Source organism: Dendrobates tinctorius, unplaced genomic scaffold (assembly GCF_039654945.1).
Source record: "Dendrobates tinctorius isolate UK_male_01 unplaced genomic scaffold, ASM3965494v1 ptg000116l, whole genome shotgun sequence".
In the NCBI taxonomy this organism is placed as follows: Eukaryota; Metazoa; Chordata; class Amphibia; order Anura; family Dendrobatidae; genus Dendrobates; species Dendrobates tinctorius.
The window spans coordinates 27,692,198-27,711,862 of NW_027361784.1; the positions used below are offsets into that span (position 1 = coordinate 27,692,198).

The 19,665-nt window shown below is 51.1% G+C and overlaps 1 protein-coding gene across 1 annotated transcript in view; it reads right to left on the minus strand.

The window, feature by feature from the left end:
* Positions 1–2,263: 2,263 nt before the first annotated feature.
* LOC141101197 (uncharacterized) overlaps positions 2,264–19,665 on the minus strand; it is a 259,136-nt gene continuing 241,734 nt past the window's right edge. Inside the window, exon 21 of the mRNA XM_073590063.1 lies at positions 2,264–2,518. Within this exon, the coding sequence (XP_073446164.1) occupies positions 2,514–2,518 (5 nt within the window). The 3' untranslated portion in view covers positions 2,264–2,513. The remainder of the gene's footprint in view (positions 2,519–19,665) is intronic.

The following is a 19,665-nucleotide window of genomic DNA, read 5'->3' on the forward strand; positions in this document are numbered from 1 at the left end:
TGCCACCGTGCCGCTTTCAATAAAAATAAATAAAAGCTTACTCCTTACCTGGCAGCGCTCCTGCGGCGATGCTCCCTCCATGCAGTTCAAGCGTGCACTCGCCGGCGAATGACAATGACGTCATACACAGGCGACGTGTGCACTGACATCAGCTACCAGCCTCCGGGCCCGCACGGCAATAGAGTTTAACTGAACCTGCATCTTGGACTCAGGTTCAGTTACTGCACCGCAGAATCCTACTGCACCGCAGAATCCTACTGCTAGGGCTCGCTCAGCAGAGGAGAGGGAGCCCGCTGTGGGCCCTCTCTGCTCACGGGGCCCCATACGCCAGTCAGGACAGTAATGCCCTGATACCAGGACTGGAATGGGGACAATCATACCAGGATATGGATGGGGCCATGCATACCAGGACCTAGATGGGGCCAATCATACCAGGGTAAGGATGGGACCATGCATACCTGGTTCGGGATGCGGCCAATCATATCAGGATAAGGATGGCGCCATGCATACCAGGACTGGGATGAGGCCAATCATACCAGGATAAGGATGGAACCATGAATGCCAGGACTGGGATGGGGCCATTCATACCAGGATAAGAATAGGGCCATGCATACCAGGACTGGGATAGGAGAATCATACCAGGATAAGGATGGGGCCATGTATACCAGGACTGGGATGGGGGCCAGTCATAACAGGTTAAGGATGGTGCCATGCATACCAGGTTAGGGATGGGCCAATGCATACTTGGTCGAGATGGGGACCCTGCATACCCGTATAAAGATGAAGGTGGTCATTCCTGCAATGATAAGGATGAGGGGGACCATTCCTACCAGGTTATGGATGAAAGGGCCACGCATACCAGACTAGGGATGAGGAAGCATGCATACCAGGATGGGGATGAGGGCCATGCATATCAGGATAAGGGGGCCATGCATACCAGGATAGGGATGAGGGAGCCATGCATACCAGGATAGGGATGAGGGAGACATGCATGCCAGGATAGGAATGCGGGGGCCATGCATGCCAGGATAGGGATGAAGGAGCCATGCATACCAGGATAGGGATGAAGGGCCATGTGTATCAGGATGGGGATGATCATATTTACCAGGATAGGGGATATAAAGTACAGAATTGACTACATTTTTTGCTTGTTTTTTTCTCTCCTAATTTCCTCCTCTAAAACCTCGGTGCGTCTTATGGTCCGGTGCTTCTTATAGTCCGAAAAATATGGTTATTTTTTTACATTTCTTTAGATCGTACTATTATGGACACAGCGATAACACATGTGCATATATTTTTTTTCTTAATATCTGTTGTTTGTGTAATGCAGGACAGGACAGGTTCTCATAAATGGGAGATGCGCTTTGTAGCTATTCACCAGGTTAGGAGATGAGTTTGCTGAACCGAGGATTCCCTCTATTAACTCACTAATAGGGTGTATGGAAATATGTTTAGTAAACCAGGCACCCTCTCTCCTGTTTGTGCTTGCGTCTTTTAGACATATCAGTAGTCTAAGGCCTGTTTCACACTTCAGTTTTTGTCCATCAGTCAAGATCTGCCGTTTTGCAAAAAAATCAGATCCGCTATTTTGTTTGGCGGATCCGTTTTTTTTCCCATTGAGTTGCATTACTGGGGGATCTTGACGGACGGCCATCCGTTGGATCCGTTTTTTTGCGGATCCGCCAAAATTTTGCCGTCCGCCGACATGCCCGAACGGAGCATGTAACGTTTTTCGGGTGGCAGGATCCGCACTTCACACTGCGCATGCCCGAAAGACTTCACTCAGCCTGAAATTTATCCCTAAAGTCTGTTCTGGCGCCTGGAAAAAAAAAATCTCTCAATCTCTCTCTCTCTCCCTCTCCCCCCCCCCTCGGGCTGCGGTTCCTTTAAAATTCTTCATTCATCGGATCCGTCAAAAAAACGGTCTGGTGGCATCTGTTCACATCAGTTAGCAACGGATCCGCTTTCCGCCATTTTGGCGGATTTTATCTGACACAAAAAAACTGAAGTGTGAAACAGGAGGGGTAATGTTTCTCCTTGTGGAGAGTGACAAGCCAAGCCTGGCATGTCAGAGTGAGGAGACTTATTAGCCATGCATACTCCTCTGGGAAATTAAATATGCAAATTGTCTCTTCATGGAGGAAGAGGACTAGAACTCTAGCGCCACCTATTGGAAGCAGCGATCCTAAAAGTCAATATCGACTCTTTAATGAGTTCTCACTGTAATTTCCAGAGCGGTCCTTAATATCATAAGTGAAGTGACCCGGTTATTGCTTTTTATTTAAAGAGTCGGCCATTCCGCCTTGAAAAGTTCACATTAAATAAATAGAGACAGAGGGAAATGAGGCACCTTCCTTCAGAAATAATATGCAGCGCACAGAATTTGGAAGACTAAAAAATTTTTAAGATGTCCATTTTCAGTTCATCCTGAGGTTATGAAATAAGTCTTTTCTTCTGGTATTATGGAGATTCTCAGTCCAGGAGGAAGAAGTCTGATGGACGGATGTATGCTGTTATGCTGAAAAAAAGAAATGATGTCATGAATGTAGACAGATATGTATCAAGCAGAATAAAAATGTATGTGAAATACTCAGCCTAAAATCAATCAGAATTAGAAAATTTGTGAAAAACAGCACCACCCAAGTGTGTGTGACCCCTCTTCAGCACCACTTGTGTGCCATCTATGGGTCTCTCAGGTGCTGGACCCAAATACACTGGGCAGTCACATGTACAAGCGCCCCATCACACTGTATTCATGCACTACATGAGCCACTTACACCATATAAGCGCTATTCATATAAAGGGCACAAGCTTGCGTTCATAGTTCCCAGAACTCCTGGATGAAACTGAGAGAAGCCGATGTGAGCTGTAGGGGCACGATGTTGTGTTGAATCCCATAGTCCTAACATTTTAGTGACCAGATCAGTCTTGGTAGTTGATTCCCCACTGCTGACAACATTGTGAACACTCACTGAACAATGTGTCAAATTCGGGGCACATCATGACCCACCAATCATGGGCACATTATAAACCAAGGTCCAAATAAAAACTACCAATCATGGGCATAACATAAGCAGCTAATTATGGTCACAACATAAACCACAAATCATGGACACAACATATACCACCAATTCTAGACACAACATAAACTACTAATAATTGGCACAACATACACTGATGATTGAAAGGATAACAATGTTTTGAACGTATGGCTTTCAGACTCCATATCTCACCATCCACTATAGCTTAGATTGTGAGACTACCATCACTTTATAGATAATCTTCTTGGATATCTCATACATAAATTTGGCTTGCAGCCATTTAGCATATGATTAGTTATGCATCATAAGGACCGGTCAAGGCCACAACATAAGGCTTCGGTCAGGGCCACAACATAAGGCTCCGGTCAGGGCCACAACATAAGGCTCTGGTCAGGGCCACAACATAAGGCTTCATATCTCATCATCCACTACAGCTTAGATCGTGAGACTACCATCATTTATAGACAATCATCTTGGATATCTCATACATAAATTTGACTTGCAGCTATTTAGCATATGACTAGTTATGCATTGCTACCCTTTTACTCATCAATGTAAATCACCAATCAGCGGCACAACATAAGGCACCTGTCATAGGCACAACATAAGGCAGCCGTCAGAGGCACAATATTAAGGCAGCAGTCAGAGGCACAACATAAGGCAGCGGTCAGGGTCACATCATAAGGCACCAGTCAGGGCCACTACATAAGGCACCGGTCAGGGGCACAACATCAGGCACAGGTCAGAGGCACAAGATAAGGCAGGGTGAGGGTAAAACAGTTTGGCAATAATTTATTGAACCATAAAACAGGCAAATAACAGGCAAAATACCCAAGATGGTGTAAAATTACAGAGTCTCACCCTTCCCCTGAATCGCCGGGATAAGAGCAACTGTGACTTCAGAGCTTCCAGTGCCGAATACCCCCACCTGTCGCACGCACAGAGAGGAGGTAACAACAAACTTAGGAAGCTGACAGTCCATTGAGGTACAAGGCCATGTGACCGGAGGGTCACATCCTGGCTTCTCCGAACATCTCCATGGAGTCAGGTTACCGGTGGGTCCACATCCTGACTACTCCAAATGCATCCATCGTTCAGTGATTGTCAGTGGAGCAGATCTCTATTCTTTCAGCCGGAGCCATGGTCCCCTAAGCTGACATCCTGTAGAATGGCAAATCTGTGTCCTTGTGATAGAGCCCTGATCTGGCAGCGATCCTGTAGAGTGCTCCTGGCTGTGGCTTTGTAAAGGGTCTCTGATTCTTTGGATCTCTGAATTTCTTGGCTCTTCTGTTACAAAGTCTCACAATCCCGCCGCTGACACGGGTAAGTCACGGACGGAGGGATGCAACGCACTGCCAACACACGGCTATCACAGGCGCAGGGGGCTTATCTTAGATATCCCACCGCTGGCACCATGTGACAAAAAACAGCAAGCTAGTCTTGCCCTAACAATTTATCGCAGGGGGGTTATTTTGGATGTCCCACTACTGCTAACAATCTTCCACGAACTGCAGGGTGTAACTTAGCACTGTCATTCAAGGTTGGGGACACTCGCTTGGCAGCCAAATAATCACGTCTAGCACAGGTTTTCCATAAAACAATAACAATTCATGCAGTTTATTCAGGCATCATAAACCCACAGCAGCAACATAAAGTTCATATATTTAGCATAGCGTTCATGACAGAGCTTCCCTCAGTTAAACCTGTGGTCACACAGGTTACGCAACGTCCAGTACTCAGGCTCTTCAGCCTCACAGATATCTCACCCCATCAGGGTTGCCTTCTCATAGCTGCTTAAGCTCACTGCAGACGTTCATTCCCTCTCCCTGGGAACTGTCAGACGCTTGCAGCCATTACTCACAGCATTCATGTGCTGTCAGGCAGGAAGCCCATCTCCCAGCGGGACCTTCCACAACGGACCAACCGGGTCCAAGCATTCACTCATGTGACCTACCCTGGCCACCTTATATGGTCCGTAGCCACGCCCACCGGGTCACATGGCTATGACCTCATCACAGGTCCTTCACACTCACATAGTCTTTTACTGACTCTTTGAGTCCAACCGTCCAGAGACTCCTCGGTGCAACATCATGGTACACACCTGCGGCCCATCATTATCCGGAAAGACTGTCCCCGATTCTTGAAAAGTCATACACACACACTGCGGCAACCAGTGCTGCCATTTCCTGAACCACCCCGATTTGGGTCGAACCCCCGCTGGGACTCCACCTCTTTTTGGGTTACCACCCCAGTTTGGGTCACCTCCCCCTTTCGGGATTTCCCCATTTCCTCTCTACAGGTCTCCTTAGACCACTGTTCACACACACAGTTTATGTCTCTTTTACGATACCACACAAGTCCTTGCTGGCACCACCACAGCTCCTGCTGTCACCCATCTCCGACACCTCCAGGCTGCCGTTCACAGACAGCTGCTGGTGTCACCTTCGTAACCCCGCCGAGTTACAGGAAGCCGCTTGTCCCCTTCGTAAGCCCGCCGAGTTACAGCAAGCTGCTTGTCCCCCTCGTAACCCCACCGAGTTACAGGAAGCCGCTTGTCCCCTTCGTAACCCCGCCGAGTTACAGCAAGCCGCTTGTCACCTTCGTAACCCCGCCGAGTTACAGCAAGCCGCTTGTCACATTCTTGACCCCCACTGAGCCACCGCAGGCTGACTTGAAAGGGAAAAGAAAAAAAACAAACATGCAACACAAAACTCACGTGTCCTGTTTGTGTGCTCTTCAGGACGTCCGTCTCCTCTCCTGAGACCGTCCAACACACAGGGCGCACCGGGTGCTATTCAGGGAGCCGGCCCTCCTCCCAGGGTTTCCCAACACACCGGCCTCACCAGGTCCAGGGGCTCGGCGGGTGCTATTCAGGACATCCGTCTCCGCCTGAGACTGTCCAACACTTACGCCTCACCAGGTTCAAGGTCATACCACGTGCTCCAGGGATCCGATTCTTCTCCCAGAACCTCCCAACAATGACCCTCCAGGACCTTGCGCACTGAACCCTCCAGGTACACAGTCTCTCTCACTGACCCCAGTCAGTACAACACGAACACCTGTCCGTTACCTGTGTCGGCCGCACAGGTCCTTGGGTACCTCTTATCCACAGATGCACCCTATCACAATCCACAGTCTCTTTCTCTGACCCCAATCAGCATATCCCACGGTTTTCACGACAGTCACCTGCTGGCCGCGCAGGTTCTCGGACCCCTCTACCGCAGAGGTGTCCTATAAGTCTTTTCCACTGACCCCGGTCAGTATATCACATGGCTTTCAAGACCGTCAGCCTTCCTGGCTCAGCGCTGCCAGCACTGCACCATGTGCTTAGGAAACCGTTGCCCTTAGCAATCGAATTTTGCAGTCCTCTTCCGTTGCTCCTAGCAACAAGGCTACAACACTGCCCATAGCATTTGTTACGGTTGCGGTAGCGGGAAGGTACGGAGAGGCAACCCGGAAGTGGACCCTCTGGGTCACGGCTCCAGAGCCCCCGAGGGCGAGCGCCCAGGAGAGGACCACCCCCTATACAGGGAGTGTTAGGGGTAGACCCCCAGGGGATGGAACCGCGACAGCCGGAACCAAAGGGGCGACTAGGACTAAGCAGGAGTGGAGGCACAGGCGTATCCGTACAGTGAGCACAGGGGAGCACAGAGAGAGAGGATCAGGCAGAGCGCAGGACCGAAGCGTAGCGGGTGCAAATGGCTGGAGGCTGCAAAAGAAGAAACACAAAGCGTAAGGATGTGAGGAGCAGGACCGGGTAGGAACAACTGAGGACACAGTACAGCAGGAGAGCAGAGGGGGAACTGACAGAGGCAGAGAAGACAGGGAAAAGAATAAGGGTGCAAGGACCAGGAGAACAGCGCAAATAGGGCCTGGGACACGGAGAGTGCTGCAAAGACAGCATCACCGTGTTAGAAGAACAGGCGTCTTACCTGTCCAGACGCCGGCCATAAGTAGCGCTGGGCGCCACCATATTGGAGGCGGGATCAGCGTGTCATGTTACCCAGGGGGCTGCGCGCCTGAAGGGAGGCAGTGCGCAGGCGCCGGCCAGCGGGAGAGCAGGAGGCCGGGAGTGGGGACGCGCCGGAGAGCAGGAGGGCACAGGGAAGTGCGCGCCGCCAGGTAAGTGAAGCCCGGGGGAGTAACAGTACCCCCCTTTACGTCCCCCTCTCCTCACGCTGGAGAGAAATCGTCTCATAATGCGAGGGGCATCAATATTCTCCTGGGGTTCCCATGATCTCTCCTCAGGACCGAAACCCTTCCAATCCACTAAAAACAGGGTCTTTCCCTTAACTGTCTTCATAGCCAATATATCCCGAACCTCAAAGGTGTTATCCGAGCTACAGGGTTGGGAAATTTGGGAAGGCGCGGAGTGGTATTGGTTAAATACTGCAGGTTTGAGGAGAGATACATGAAAGGTATTGGGAATCCTTAGTGAGGCAGGCAATTTCAATTTGTAGGCCACGTCGTTGATGCGACTTAAGATCTGAAAGGGGCCAGTGTAGCGAGGACCTAATTTATAGGAGGGAATCTTCAACCTGACATGCCGAGAAGACAACCAAACTCTATCCCCTGGGCGATACGGAGGTGCGTCTAGCCGACTATTGTCAGCATACCTCTTCATCCTGAGGCTGGCACCCTCGAGGGCTACTTTGGTCTCCCTCCAAATCTGAGAGAAGTCCACAGACAAAGAGTCCGCTGCCGGTACACCCGAGGTGGGGGACACAGGAAGGGGAATGCTGGGGTGCTGACCAAAAACCACAAAAAAGGGAGATTTGGAGGAGGCTTCACTTGGATGGTTATTATATGCAAATTCAGCCCAAGGAAGAAGTGAAACCCAATCATCCTGGTGCACATTGGAAAAATGCCGGAGATAGGATGTTAGAGCCTGGTTGACTCGCTCGACTTGACCATTAGACTGGGGGTGGTAGGCAGAGGAAAAATCCAAAGTGATCTTCAGCAACCCGCAGAGGGCTCGCCAAAAAACGGGAGGAAAACTGGACTCCTCGATCCAAGAAAATATGCTGTGGAAAACCATGGAGGTGAAAGACATGGAGCAGGAAGATCCTTGCCAACTCAGAAGCGGTAGGAAGACCAGGTAGAGCAATAAAGTGAGCCATTTTGGAAAATCGGTCCACGGCTACCAAAATAACCGTACATTTGGAAGAGGAGGGCAAATCGGTGATGAAATCCATCGCAATATGAGTCCATGGATTGGTAGGTACAGGTAACGGATGTAGGAGTCCCGAAGGACGATGTCGTGGTAGCTTGTTTCGGGCACACGAAGGGCAGGAGGCGATGAAATCCTGGACGTCCCTGCGAAGCGAAGGCCACCAATAATGGTGGGAGGCAAGCGAGAGAGTCTTCTTAACTCCAGAATGTCCTGAAAATTTTGATGAGTGGCTCCAATGAAGAACCTTGAGTCTAGCTCCACTCCGAACAAAGGTTTTACCAGATGGTGGGGAGACTAGGCTTAGAGGGGCCACGGTAAGGATTTTGGCGGGGTCGATGAGATGTGCTGGACCCTCCTCCTTATCCACTGGCTGGAACGACCGTGACAGGGCATCTGCCTTGATATTCTTATCCCCGGGTCGGAAGTGGAGTTCGAAGTCAAAGCCTTCGAAGAACAAGGACCATCTGGCCTGCCTTGGATTGAGCCTTTGGGCGGACTGAAGATAGGCCAAATTTTTGTGATCCGTAAAAATGATGAATGGATGGAGAGCACCCTCGAGAAGATGGCGCCATTCTTCAAGAGCCATCTTTATGGCCAAAAGTTCTCTGTCTCCAACAGCATAGTTACGTTCGGGAGCGGAGAAAGCCTTTGAAAAGAATCCGCAGGTGAGAGTACGCCCGGAGGAGGTCTTCTGCAGAAGGACTGCTCCTGCTCCCACCGAAGAGGCGTCAACCTCTAAAATGAATGGTCGGCTGGTATCTGGACGATGGAGTACCGGAGTCTTCGCAAATTCCAGCTTCAAGGTTTCAAAGGCAGCTTCAGCATCAGAGGGTCAATGATTGGGATCGGCCCCTTTGCGAACAAGAGCCGAGATGGGTTTAGTCAACGAAGAAAAGTGGGGGGATGAACTGCCGGTAATAATTGGCAAACCCCAAAAACCGCTGGATAGCCTTTAGTCCGAGGGGACGCGGCCACTTGAGAACTGCCGAGACCTTCTCAGGGTCCATCTCTAACCCTGAGTTCGAGACGATGTAAGCAAGAAACGGCAACGAAGTTTGCTCAAAGAGGCACTTCTCCAACTTGGCAAAAAGATGGTTCTCCCTAAGACGTTGGAGGACTTGGCGAACGTCTCGGCGATGTGTGGCCAGATCCGGAGAGAAGACTAAGATGTCGTCCAGGTAGACTACGACACAGGAGTAGAGAAGATCTCGAAAGACATCATTAACGAGTTCCTGGAATACTGCAGGTGCGTTGCAGAGCCCAAAGGGCATAACCAAATACTCGTAGTGCCCATCACGTGTGTTGAATGCCATCTTCCACTCATCTCCAGCACGTATGTGAACCAGATTATAGGCCCCTCGTAGGTCAAGCTTTGTAAACACACGTGCTCCATTCAGCCGATCAAAGAGCTCAGAGATGAGTGGCAGTGGATATTTGTTCTTCACGGTGATGCGATTCAGGCCACGGTAATCGATGCAGGGACGCAACGACCCATCCTTCTTCTTTACAAAAAAGAAGCCCGCTCCTGCAGGGGACGATGACTTGCGAATGAAGCCCCTGGCCAGGTTGTCTTGGATGTATTCAGACATGGCTTGGGTCTCCGCCGAGGAGAGAGGATAAATCCTACCCCGAGGCGGAGTGGTGCCGGGAGCGAACTCAATGGGGCAGTCGTAGGGTCGGTGCGGCGGTAGAGTTTCGGCCTCTTTCTTATCAAAAACATCCACAAAGGCACTGTAGGCAGACGATAATCCGGAGAGAACAGGAGAGGGAAGGGGGGTACCCACAGGACGCACTGGCAGCAGACACCGAGCCCGACAAGACTCCCCCCAGCGCAAAACGTTGCCGCTATGCCAGTCTAAGGTGGGCTCATGGAGTCGTAACCAAGGAAGACCGAGTAGGATAGGATGGGAAATACCTGCCAAGACAAAAAAACGTAATTTTCTCCCTGAGAAGGGTTCCTACCTGCAACTCTATCTCATGAGTGACATGAGTAACTGTCTCTAGTAGGGGTCGACCATCTACGGAAGCAAGGCTTAGGGGGTTCACTAAGGGCTTCACAGGAACAGAAAATTTGTTGACCTCCTCAAGCCTAATAAAATTTCCGGCGGCACCCGAGTCCACATAGGCCACCAGAGAAGCCCGCTTCCCTTCAACATGCAAAAGGACAGACAAAGTGAGGGGTTGAGAGGTATCAAAAACGCCCAGGAAGGCCTCTTACCTGGCCTAGGCGGAGAAGTTTTCCGGACGGTCAGGACAGGTTCGGAGCAAATGGGAGCTGCTGCCGCAGTAGAAACAAAGGCCCTGGAGGGTTCTCTCCCTGCGGCGCTGGTCAGAGAGCTTCAGGCGGTCCACCTGCATAGGTTCAGGGGCGGAGGCTGAGGAGAGAATCCTGGGTAGGGGACTGAGTGGTCAGTGAAGAGAAGATAAAGGACGAGAGGCCCTTCTCTCCCTGGCCCGTTCCTGAAACCGGAGATCAATCCGTGTGGCCAGGGAAATCAAATCCTCCAGAGCTGTAGGGGTATCTCGACCAGCGAGCTCATCTCTAATACAACTCGAGAGACCTCGCCAGAAGGCGCCCACCAACGCCTCGTTATTCCAACCTAAGTCGGCGGACAAGGTCCTGAACTGTATGGCGTACTGGCCCACGGTTAGTGAACCTTGGCAGAGGCTGAATAGAGCCTCAGTGATGGAGGCTAACCAACCTGGTTCGTCAAAAACCCGACGAAAAGTGTCCATAAAAATGGATAACTGGGTAACCACCGGGTCATCACGCTCCCAGAGGGGATTGACCCAAGCCAGAGCATCTCCCTCTAGGTGCGAGATGATGAAGGCCACCTTGGCTCGGTCAGTGGGGTACTGCTGGGGCATTAATTCAAATTGGAGGCGGCACTGATTTAAAAAACCCTGACAAAATTTGGCGTCACCGCTATACCGGGGTGGTTTGGCCAGCCATGGAGGAGGATGGGAACCTGCAGCAGGAGAGGCGGAGGCGGCCGAGTGCAAAGCGAGCAACCGACCGTCCACCGAAGCCATATAGCTGAGGATATGGAACTGGGTATCACGCTGCTGCGCCAATTCTTGTTGTAAGACAAGATATAGAATAAACGGGCACCAACCACAATGTCAGTTTAGGTGGGATCACCTAGTGCATATAAATGAATTGACAAAAAAAACACATGAAGAAAAGAAAGTATATGCACAGAAATAGGGATCACCACAAAGATATGATAATCAAAAAGTATCAATTTTATTAATGGACACAACAAACAGACACTTTGTTTAAAAACAATTAAAAAGTCTGAACAATCAGACACTGATAACAAAACAAAAACAATGGGTCATTTTGATAAATAGTTAAATACTATGGGTCCCAAGGCCAACCATTCAGTATAATGCCAGGTATCTGTTAGTTACCATAACCTAGGGTCTATCAAATCAATTGTAATGACAATCATGACCTTAGATCAAAAATACCATATTATCAATAATTACTAAGGTTACATAGAGATTCTACATATGCCATGAATAGAAAATGTGTCTGTTTGTTGTGTCCATTAATAAAATTGATACTTTTTGATTATCATATCTTTGTGGTGATCCCTATTTGTGTGCATATACTTTCTTTTCTTCATGTGTTTTTTTTGTCAATTCTTGTTGTAAGCCCGCCAACTGAGCGGCGTTACCAGGGTCAGAGGATTGGTGAGTGGAAAGACGCGAGTCCATAGTTTTCATAAAGGACAACATGCGCGTCTGGTTCTCCTGAAGGAAAACCAACTCTTTTTGGGCAGCCGTGGCTCCAGCGGGGTCCATGGCCTGTTCTTACTGTTACGGTTGCGGTAGCGGGAAGGTACGGAGAGGCAACCCGGAAGTGGACCCTCTGGGTCACGGCTCCAGAGCCCCCGAGGGCGAGTGCCCAGGTGAGGACCACCCCCTATACAGGGAGTGTTAGGGGCAGACCCCCAGGGGATGGAACCGCGACAGCCGGAACCAAAGGGGCGACTAGGACTAGGCAGGAGTGGAGGCACAGGCGTATCCATACAGTGAGCACAGGGGAGCACAGAGAGAGAGGATCAGGCAGAGCGCAGGACCGAAGCGTAGCGGGTGCAAATGGCTGGAGGCTGCAAAAGAGGAAACACAAAGCGGAAGGATGTGAGGAGCAGGACCGGGTAGGAACAACTGAGGACACAGTACAGCAGGAGAGCAGAGGGGGAACTGACAGAGGCAGAGAAGACAGGGGAAAGAATAAGGGTGCAAGGACCAGGAGAACAGCGCAAACAGAGGCAGGTTAATAGGGCCTGGGACACGGAGAATGCTGCAAAGACAGCGTCACCGCATTAGAAGAACATGTGTAAAATGAGGATGACTGACCTCATGGAGATCAACATCCAACACTGCGGAGACACCATCACGTGTTTCTCAACGCAGTGATTCTAGAGCACTGCCCCCATCCCTTATGGGAAATATGCAAAATATACAAAACAGAAGCCGCGGAGACACCATCACATGTTTCTCAACGCAAGCAATGACTAGCCAGGTCTTACCCCGGGAAGGAACAACCACGGGAAGGGCAGTCTCCAATGAAGGAAACCACCTATGCCAAAACATGGTATCCATCCACAGACAGCTGTCTTCAGCCTCACAGATATCTCACCCCATCAGGGTTACCTTCTCATAGCTGCTTCAGCTCACAGCAGATGTTCATTCCCTCTCCCAGGGAACTGTCAGACACTTGCAGCCATTACTCACAGCATTTACCTCATCACAGGTCATTCACACTCACATAGTCTTTTACTACCAGCGTTTTCAGACACACCCCTGGGTAGATTTGTAGGTAGCTCTCCCTAAAACATTGGCACGAAAGATCAGCTCTGCTGATCAGCATATAATAAAGCCTTCGTCCCAAGGCCACCCACCTTGAGATACATTACGATCATTCAGCATCCTACTACTATCAGGACACTGGAAATGCTTTCACGCCTGTCCTGGGACACCCACACAGCGCCCCCTAGCGGACACAGTGGTCACTACACCACAAGGGATTTATGTATATCCCACTTTTTAGTTCCACATTGGAACTCGCAGCTCTCTGGCGCCCCCCTTATCCTCAGGTCAGTCAGGGAACTACACCTAGGATAATTAGTCGCCGGACAGGCTGCTTGTTCTGTACGGGCGATTAGGCCACTGCAGGGAGGGAATTATCAGTGCTTTGGCCACAGCCACCCAATCAGCATATAAAACCCTTCCGTCACTGCCAGCTAGCCCAACCAACCAAGACACACCACGCCGCCACCAGCTCCAGATTTCTCTGCTTAAGTTATAGACTTAGTGGAGGGGTTTGAAGCCAGCCCAATTCAGTAGCATGATTATCTTAAAGGCACGTAAAATTCATCTTAGAGCATGAAGACAGACTAATAAGTTTTATAATTTATTCTCAAAAAAGTCGGGCAGTTATTACACAGATAAAAGATGTTACAAAGTTGAGACAGTAGGTATGTATAATGCAAATATAAAATAAATGGGATTAACATAGAAAATCAGCACTTACAGTTGCTTAATGGTCTTTAGGCAAGCCATGTGGCGCGGGGAGGGGCAGCAGCCACACGTCGCCCTGCATCTGGGGGGTCCTTTTGGCATGAAAACCTCCAGCTCGACTGAATAATTTCAGAGGGGGAGTACCTTATAGGTTTGGATTTGTGACATCATAAAAGGGTCCGTCTGGGGTCGGTCCTCCCCCTTCTCTAAGTTACAATTCTGACTACAAAACTTATAATGATTATATCCCGCAGAGGGTACCTCATATAAACACGCACATGGTATCTGTGATGACTCCTGGAGTGGACCCTCTGGGTCGTGACACCAACCCTCCCAGGGCGAGCTGACCTAGTGAAGACCACCCCCTATACAGGGAGTGTCAGGGGCAAGTCCCAGGGGGTGAGGCACCACGACTGCTGGCACCAGGCGGCCGGCTCACAGGAGACACGAGTGGGTGAGTGTGTCTGCAGGAACGTGTAAAGCGTGGACACGGGAACACGTGGTATACAGAGACTTTGTTTGTCCGGGTGTGAGTGAAGCAGGATGCGTGCAAAAAGCACGTCAGAGCACTGAGTCAGGCAGCAGGTGTGCCAGGAGGTGTAACAGAGTACAGGAGCAGGGTGTGTGCCAGAGGGCACAACTGAGCATAAGACAGAGCGCAGGATTGGTACGTGTGCCAGGAGGCACAACAGAGTAAGAGACTGAGTACAGGATCAGAGCATGTGCCAGGAGGCACAACTGAGTATGAGACTAAGCACAGGGTCAGAGCGTGTGTCAGGAGGCACAACCAAGTACAAGGCAGAGTGCAGATTCAGAGCGTGTGCCAAGAGGCACAACAGAGTGCAAGGCAGGGGACCTGAATACAGCGCACAGCCAGGCAGGGACACAGCAGACCAAGCCAGGAAGCACAACAATAATCAGGCACCTCCCCTAGGGGGAGGTCCTCTGATATAGCACATGACTACTACTGGTTCCGGGTCAGGACCTAGCCAGAAAGCACATGACCACTACAGGTTCCGGGTCAGGTCCACCATTACCATAGAGAGGACCGAGCCCTATACAGCACTGACAGGAGCGCGCAAGCGCAAACGTGACATGGAGGAGGAGACCTGGGGACGAGAGCTGCGCGTGCGCATCCGACGGGACACCAGGAGTGACCGCGGCTCCGGAAGAGATGACGTCGGGACCGAGGTCCCGCCCCCAGGTGAGCGTGGCGTGACAGTACCCCCCCCTTTACGCCCCCTCTTTCTAAAACTGGAGAGGAACTTAGACAAACTCTGGGGTGCGTGGATATTCTCCCTGGGTTCCCATGACCTCTCCTCGGGGCCAAAACCCTTCCAATCGACCAAGAACATGGTTCTCCCTCTTACCTTCTTCATGGCCAAAATGTCATTCACCTCAAACTCATCCCCCAAGCCAACAGGCTGGGGTGTGTGGCCTGGAGAAGGATGAAATCGGTTAAGAACCACAGTTTTAAGGCGAGACACATGGAAGGAATTGGGAATACGGAGTGAAGGAGGCAGCTTCAATTTGTAAGCAACATCATTAATCCGCCTGAGGACCTCAAAAGGACCAATGTAACGAGGCCCCAGTTTGTAAGATGGTACCCTAAGGCGGACGTATTTGGTGGAGAGCCACACCTTGTCACCAGGGAGAAATGGACGAAGGTCCAGGCGCCTCTTGTCAGCGTGTAATTTCATTCTGTCCCGTGCTTTCTCGAGAGCGGTTTTGGCCTCCTGCCTTACCCTGGAGAACTCCACAGACAGAGAATCAGCAGCAGGTACCCCCGAGACAGGAAGTACCGGTAGAGGCACATTGGGATGCTCTCCAAAGACGATGAAGAAAGGAGACTTAGTAGACGATTCACTGGAGTGATTATTGTAGGCGAACTCAGCCCAAGGAAGTAGACCGACCCAGTCATTCTGATGAGCATTAGAAAAATGCCGGAGGTAGGATGTAAGGATCTGGTTGGTACGTTCCACCTGCCCATTGGTTTGGGGGTGATAGGCGGAAGAGAAATCCAATGACACTTTCATGAGTCCGCATAGAGCTCTCCAGAACAGGGAGGTAAATTGGACCCCTCTCTCTGACACGATGTGCTGGGGGAAGCCGTGAATCCTGAAGATATGGGAAATGAAGATCTTCGCCAAGTCAGGAGCAGAGGGTAGTCCGGGAAGAGGAATGAAGTGGGCCATCTTTGAAAATCAGTCTACAACCACCAAGACCACAGTACAACCGGAAGAACAAGGCAGATCAGTAATGAAATCCATGGCTATGTGCTGCCATGGTGCCGACGGAACGGGAAGCGGGAACAGAAGACCGGAGGGTGGTTGTCTGGGTATCTTGTTCTGGGTACAGGACGGGCAAGATGCTACAAAGTCTTTAACATCCTGGGAGAGTGAAGGCCACCAATAATGGCGAGAGATTAAGTCCAAAGTCTTTTTGACACCAACGTGGCCGGCAATCTTGGACGAATGTCCCCAATTTAGCACTCGTTTTCGGTTATTCTCAGCCACAAAGGTTCTTCCCGGAGGTAACGTGGTTAACTTGATAGGAGCCACAGTAATTACTTTGGATATATCAATGATATGAGAGGGTTCTTCCTCTGCATCAGACAATAGGAATGATCTTGACAACGCATCCGCTCTAACGTTTTTATCGCTGGGCCGAAAATGTAGCTCAAAGTCAAAGCGGGCGAAGAATAGGGACCACCTGGCTTGCCGAGGATTGAGCCTCTGTGCGGACTGGATGTACGCCAGGTTCTTATGGTCCGTGAAGATCTTGAATGGATATATGGCACCTTCCAGTAAGTACCTCCACTCCTCCAAGGCCAACTTAATGGCCAATAGCTCTTTGTCGCCAATGGAGTAGTTCTGCTCAGTGGAGGAAAATACTTTAGAAAAGAAGCCACAGGTGACAAAACGTCCTGAAGAGGATTTCTGCAGAAGGACTGCGCCAGCCCCGGTAGAGGATGCGTCCACCTCGAGAGTGAAAGGTCTACTAACCTCAGGTCGGTGAAGCACCGGAGCAGCGGCAAAGGCTTGTTTCAACGACTGGAAGGCCTCTTCAGCCTCAGAGGGCCAAGCCTTTGGGTTAGCTCCCTTGCAGATAAGGGACAAGATGGGGCGAACCAACGAGGAGAAATGAGGAACGAACTGTCGGTAGTAGTTCGCAAAACCAAGGAAGCATTGGATTGCCTTCACCCCATGGGGCTGTGGCCAATCGAGGACGGCGGACACCTTTGCTGGATCCATGCGAAGACCTGATTCTGAGATAATGTACCCCAAGAATGGCAGGGACGTTTGCTCGAAGGCACATTTCTCGAGCTTGGCATAAAGGCGGTTCTCCCTCAGGCGCTGGAGGACTTGACGCACGTTCTTTCTGTGGGCGGAGAGGTCTGGAGAAAAAACGAGGATGTCATCCAGATAGACTATCACGCAGGAGTACAGCATATCCCGGAAGACATCATTCACGAACTCCTGGAACACCGCTGGGGCATTGCAGAGGCCGAAGGGCATGACCAAGTACTCGTAGTGACCGTCTCTGGTGTTAAAGGCGGTCTTCCACTCATCCCCGGAACGAATGCGGATCAAGTTGTAGGCCCCACGAAGATCCAGTTTGGTGAAAATTCGAGCTCCTCTAAGTCGGTCAAAGAGCTCCGGGATCAATGGCAATGGGTACTTGTTCTTGACCGTGATATCGTTCAGGCCTCGGTAGACTATGCAAGGACGGAGGGAGCCGTCCTTCTTTTTTACAAAGAAAAATCCCGTTCCCGCGGGCGAGGAGGACTTACGGATAAAACCTCTCGCAAAGTTCTCCTGGATATACTCAGACATAGCTTGGGTCTCAGCAGGGGATAGCGGGTATATCCTACCCCTGGGTGGCATAGAACCAGGAATGAGGTCAGTCGGACAGTCATATGGCCGATGGAGGGGCAGAGTCTCGGCCTCCTTCTTGTCGAAGACATCTGCAAAGGACCAGTAAGCCGACGGCAGACCTGTAGGTGACGGGGATGGACCGGCAGAGTTCATCGGACGGACGGGCAACAGGCACTTCTGACAGAACGGTCCCCACCAGAGTATCTCGCCTGACCGCCAGTCAAGGGTTGGCTCATGAGTCCGAAGCCAAGGCAGGCCTAGAAGAAGTGTGTAAGACATGGTAGACAAGACGAGGAAGGAGATCTTCTCCAGGTGCAGGGCTCCGATCTGCAGCTCGATCTCTTCGGTGGCCTGGGTAACGGTCTCCTGCACGGACGTACCATTGACCGAAACAATCGACCGAGGAGTCTCCAGGGATCTGACAGGAATCCGGTATTTTTTAACCGCCTCGAGTGTGATAAAATTTCCCTCCGCGCCAGAATCCAGAAAAGCCTCCTCAGAATAACGCTTGGCACCGAGATTCAATAATACGGACACGAGCAGGGGAGGAGAGGAATCACGTACACCTAGGGAGGCCTCTCCTATCAACCCTAGGTGGAGAAGTTTCCCGGCTTCTTGGAGCAGGAACGGTGGAGGTGAGAGGAGCTCCTCTCTCTGGCTAATTCACGGGCACGTTCCTGAAACCACAGGTCAACGCGTGTCGCCAGAGAGATCATATCCTCTAGAGAGGTGGGAGTATCCCGACCTGCCAGTTCGTCTTTGATCCGACCGGACAGGCCACGCCAAAAGATCCCTACGAGAGCCTCGTTGTTCCAACCGAGTTTGGAGGACAAGGTACGAAAACGGATGGCATACTGTCCCACCGGTAGCGTACCCTGATGGAAGTTAAAGAGGGACTCGGTGGTAGAAGCCAGACGACCTGGCTTGTCGAACACCTTGCGGAAGGTGTCCAAAAAGGTGGAAAGCTGAGAGATGAGTGGGTCATTGCGCTCCCAGAGGGGGTTCACCAATGCTAACGTCTCCCCCTCTAAGTGTGAAACAATAAAGGCAATTTGGGCGCGCTCAGTGGGATAGTGCTGCGGCAAAAGCTCAAAATGTAACCGGCATTGGTTCAGAAATCCTCGACAAAACTTAGGGTCCCCGCTATATCGGGGTGGCTTGCCGAGGCGCGGCATCGGGTGTGGGGCCGAGGACTGGGCAGAAACGGATTGTATGGAAAGAAGCCGACTGTCTACCGACGCCATATAGTTGAGGATATGGGCCTGGGTGTCGCGTTGCTGTGTGTGTTCTTGCTGGAGGCTGGCCAGCTGGGAAGCATTCCCAGGGTCAGAGGACTGCATGGCCGACAAACGGGACTCCATGGATTTCAAAAATGCCATAATCCTGGTCTGACTCTCCCGTAGGAACACCAGTTCCTTTTGGATGGATGCGGTGGTACCAGCGAGGTCCATGGCCTGATTATACTGTGACGACTCCTGGAGTGGACCCTCTGGGTCGTGACACCAACCCTCCCAGGGCGAGCTGACCTAGTGAAGACCACCCCCTATACAGGGGGTGTCAGGGGCAAGCCCCAGGGGGTGAGGCACCACGACTGCTGGCACCAGGCGGCCGGCTCACAGGAGACACGAGTGGGTGAGTGTGTCTGCAGGAACGTGTAAAGCGTGGACACGGGAACACGTGGTATACAGAGACTTCGTTTGTCCGGGTGTGAGTGAAGCAGGATGCGTGCAAAAGGCACGTCAGAGCACTGAGTCAGGCAGCAGGTGTGCCAGGAGGTGTAACAGAGTACAGGAGCAGGGTGTGTGCCAGAGGGCACAACTGAGCATAAGACAGAGCGCAGGATTGGTACGTGTGCCAGGAGGCACAACAGAGTAAGAGACTGAGTACAGGATCAGAGCATGTGCCAGGAGGCACAACTGAGTATGAGACTAAGCACAGGGTCAGAGCATGTGCCAGGAGGCACAACCAAGTACAAGGCAGAGTGCAGATTCAGAGCGTGTGCCAAGAGGCCTAACTGAGTGCAAGGCAGGGGACCTGAATA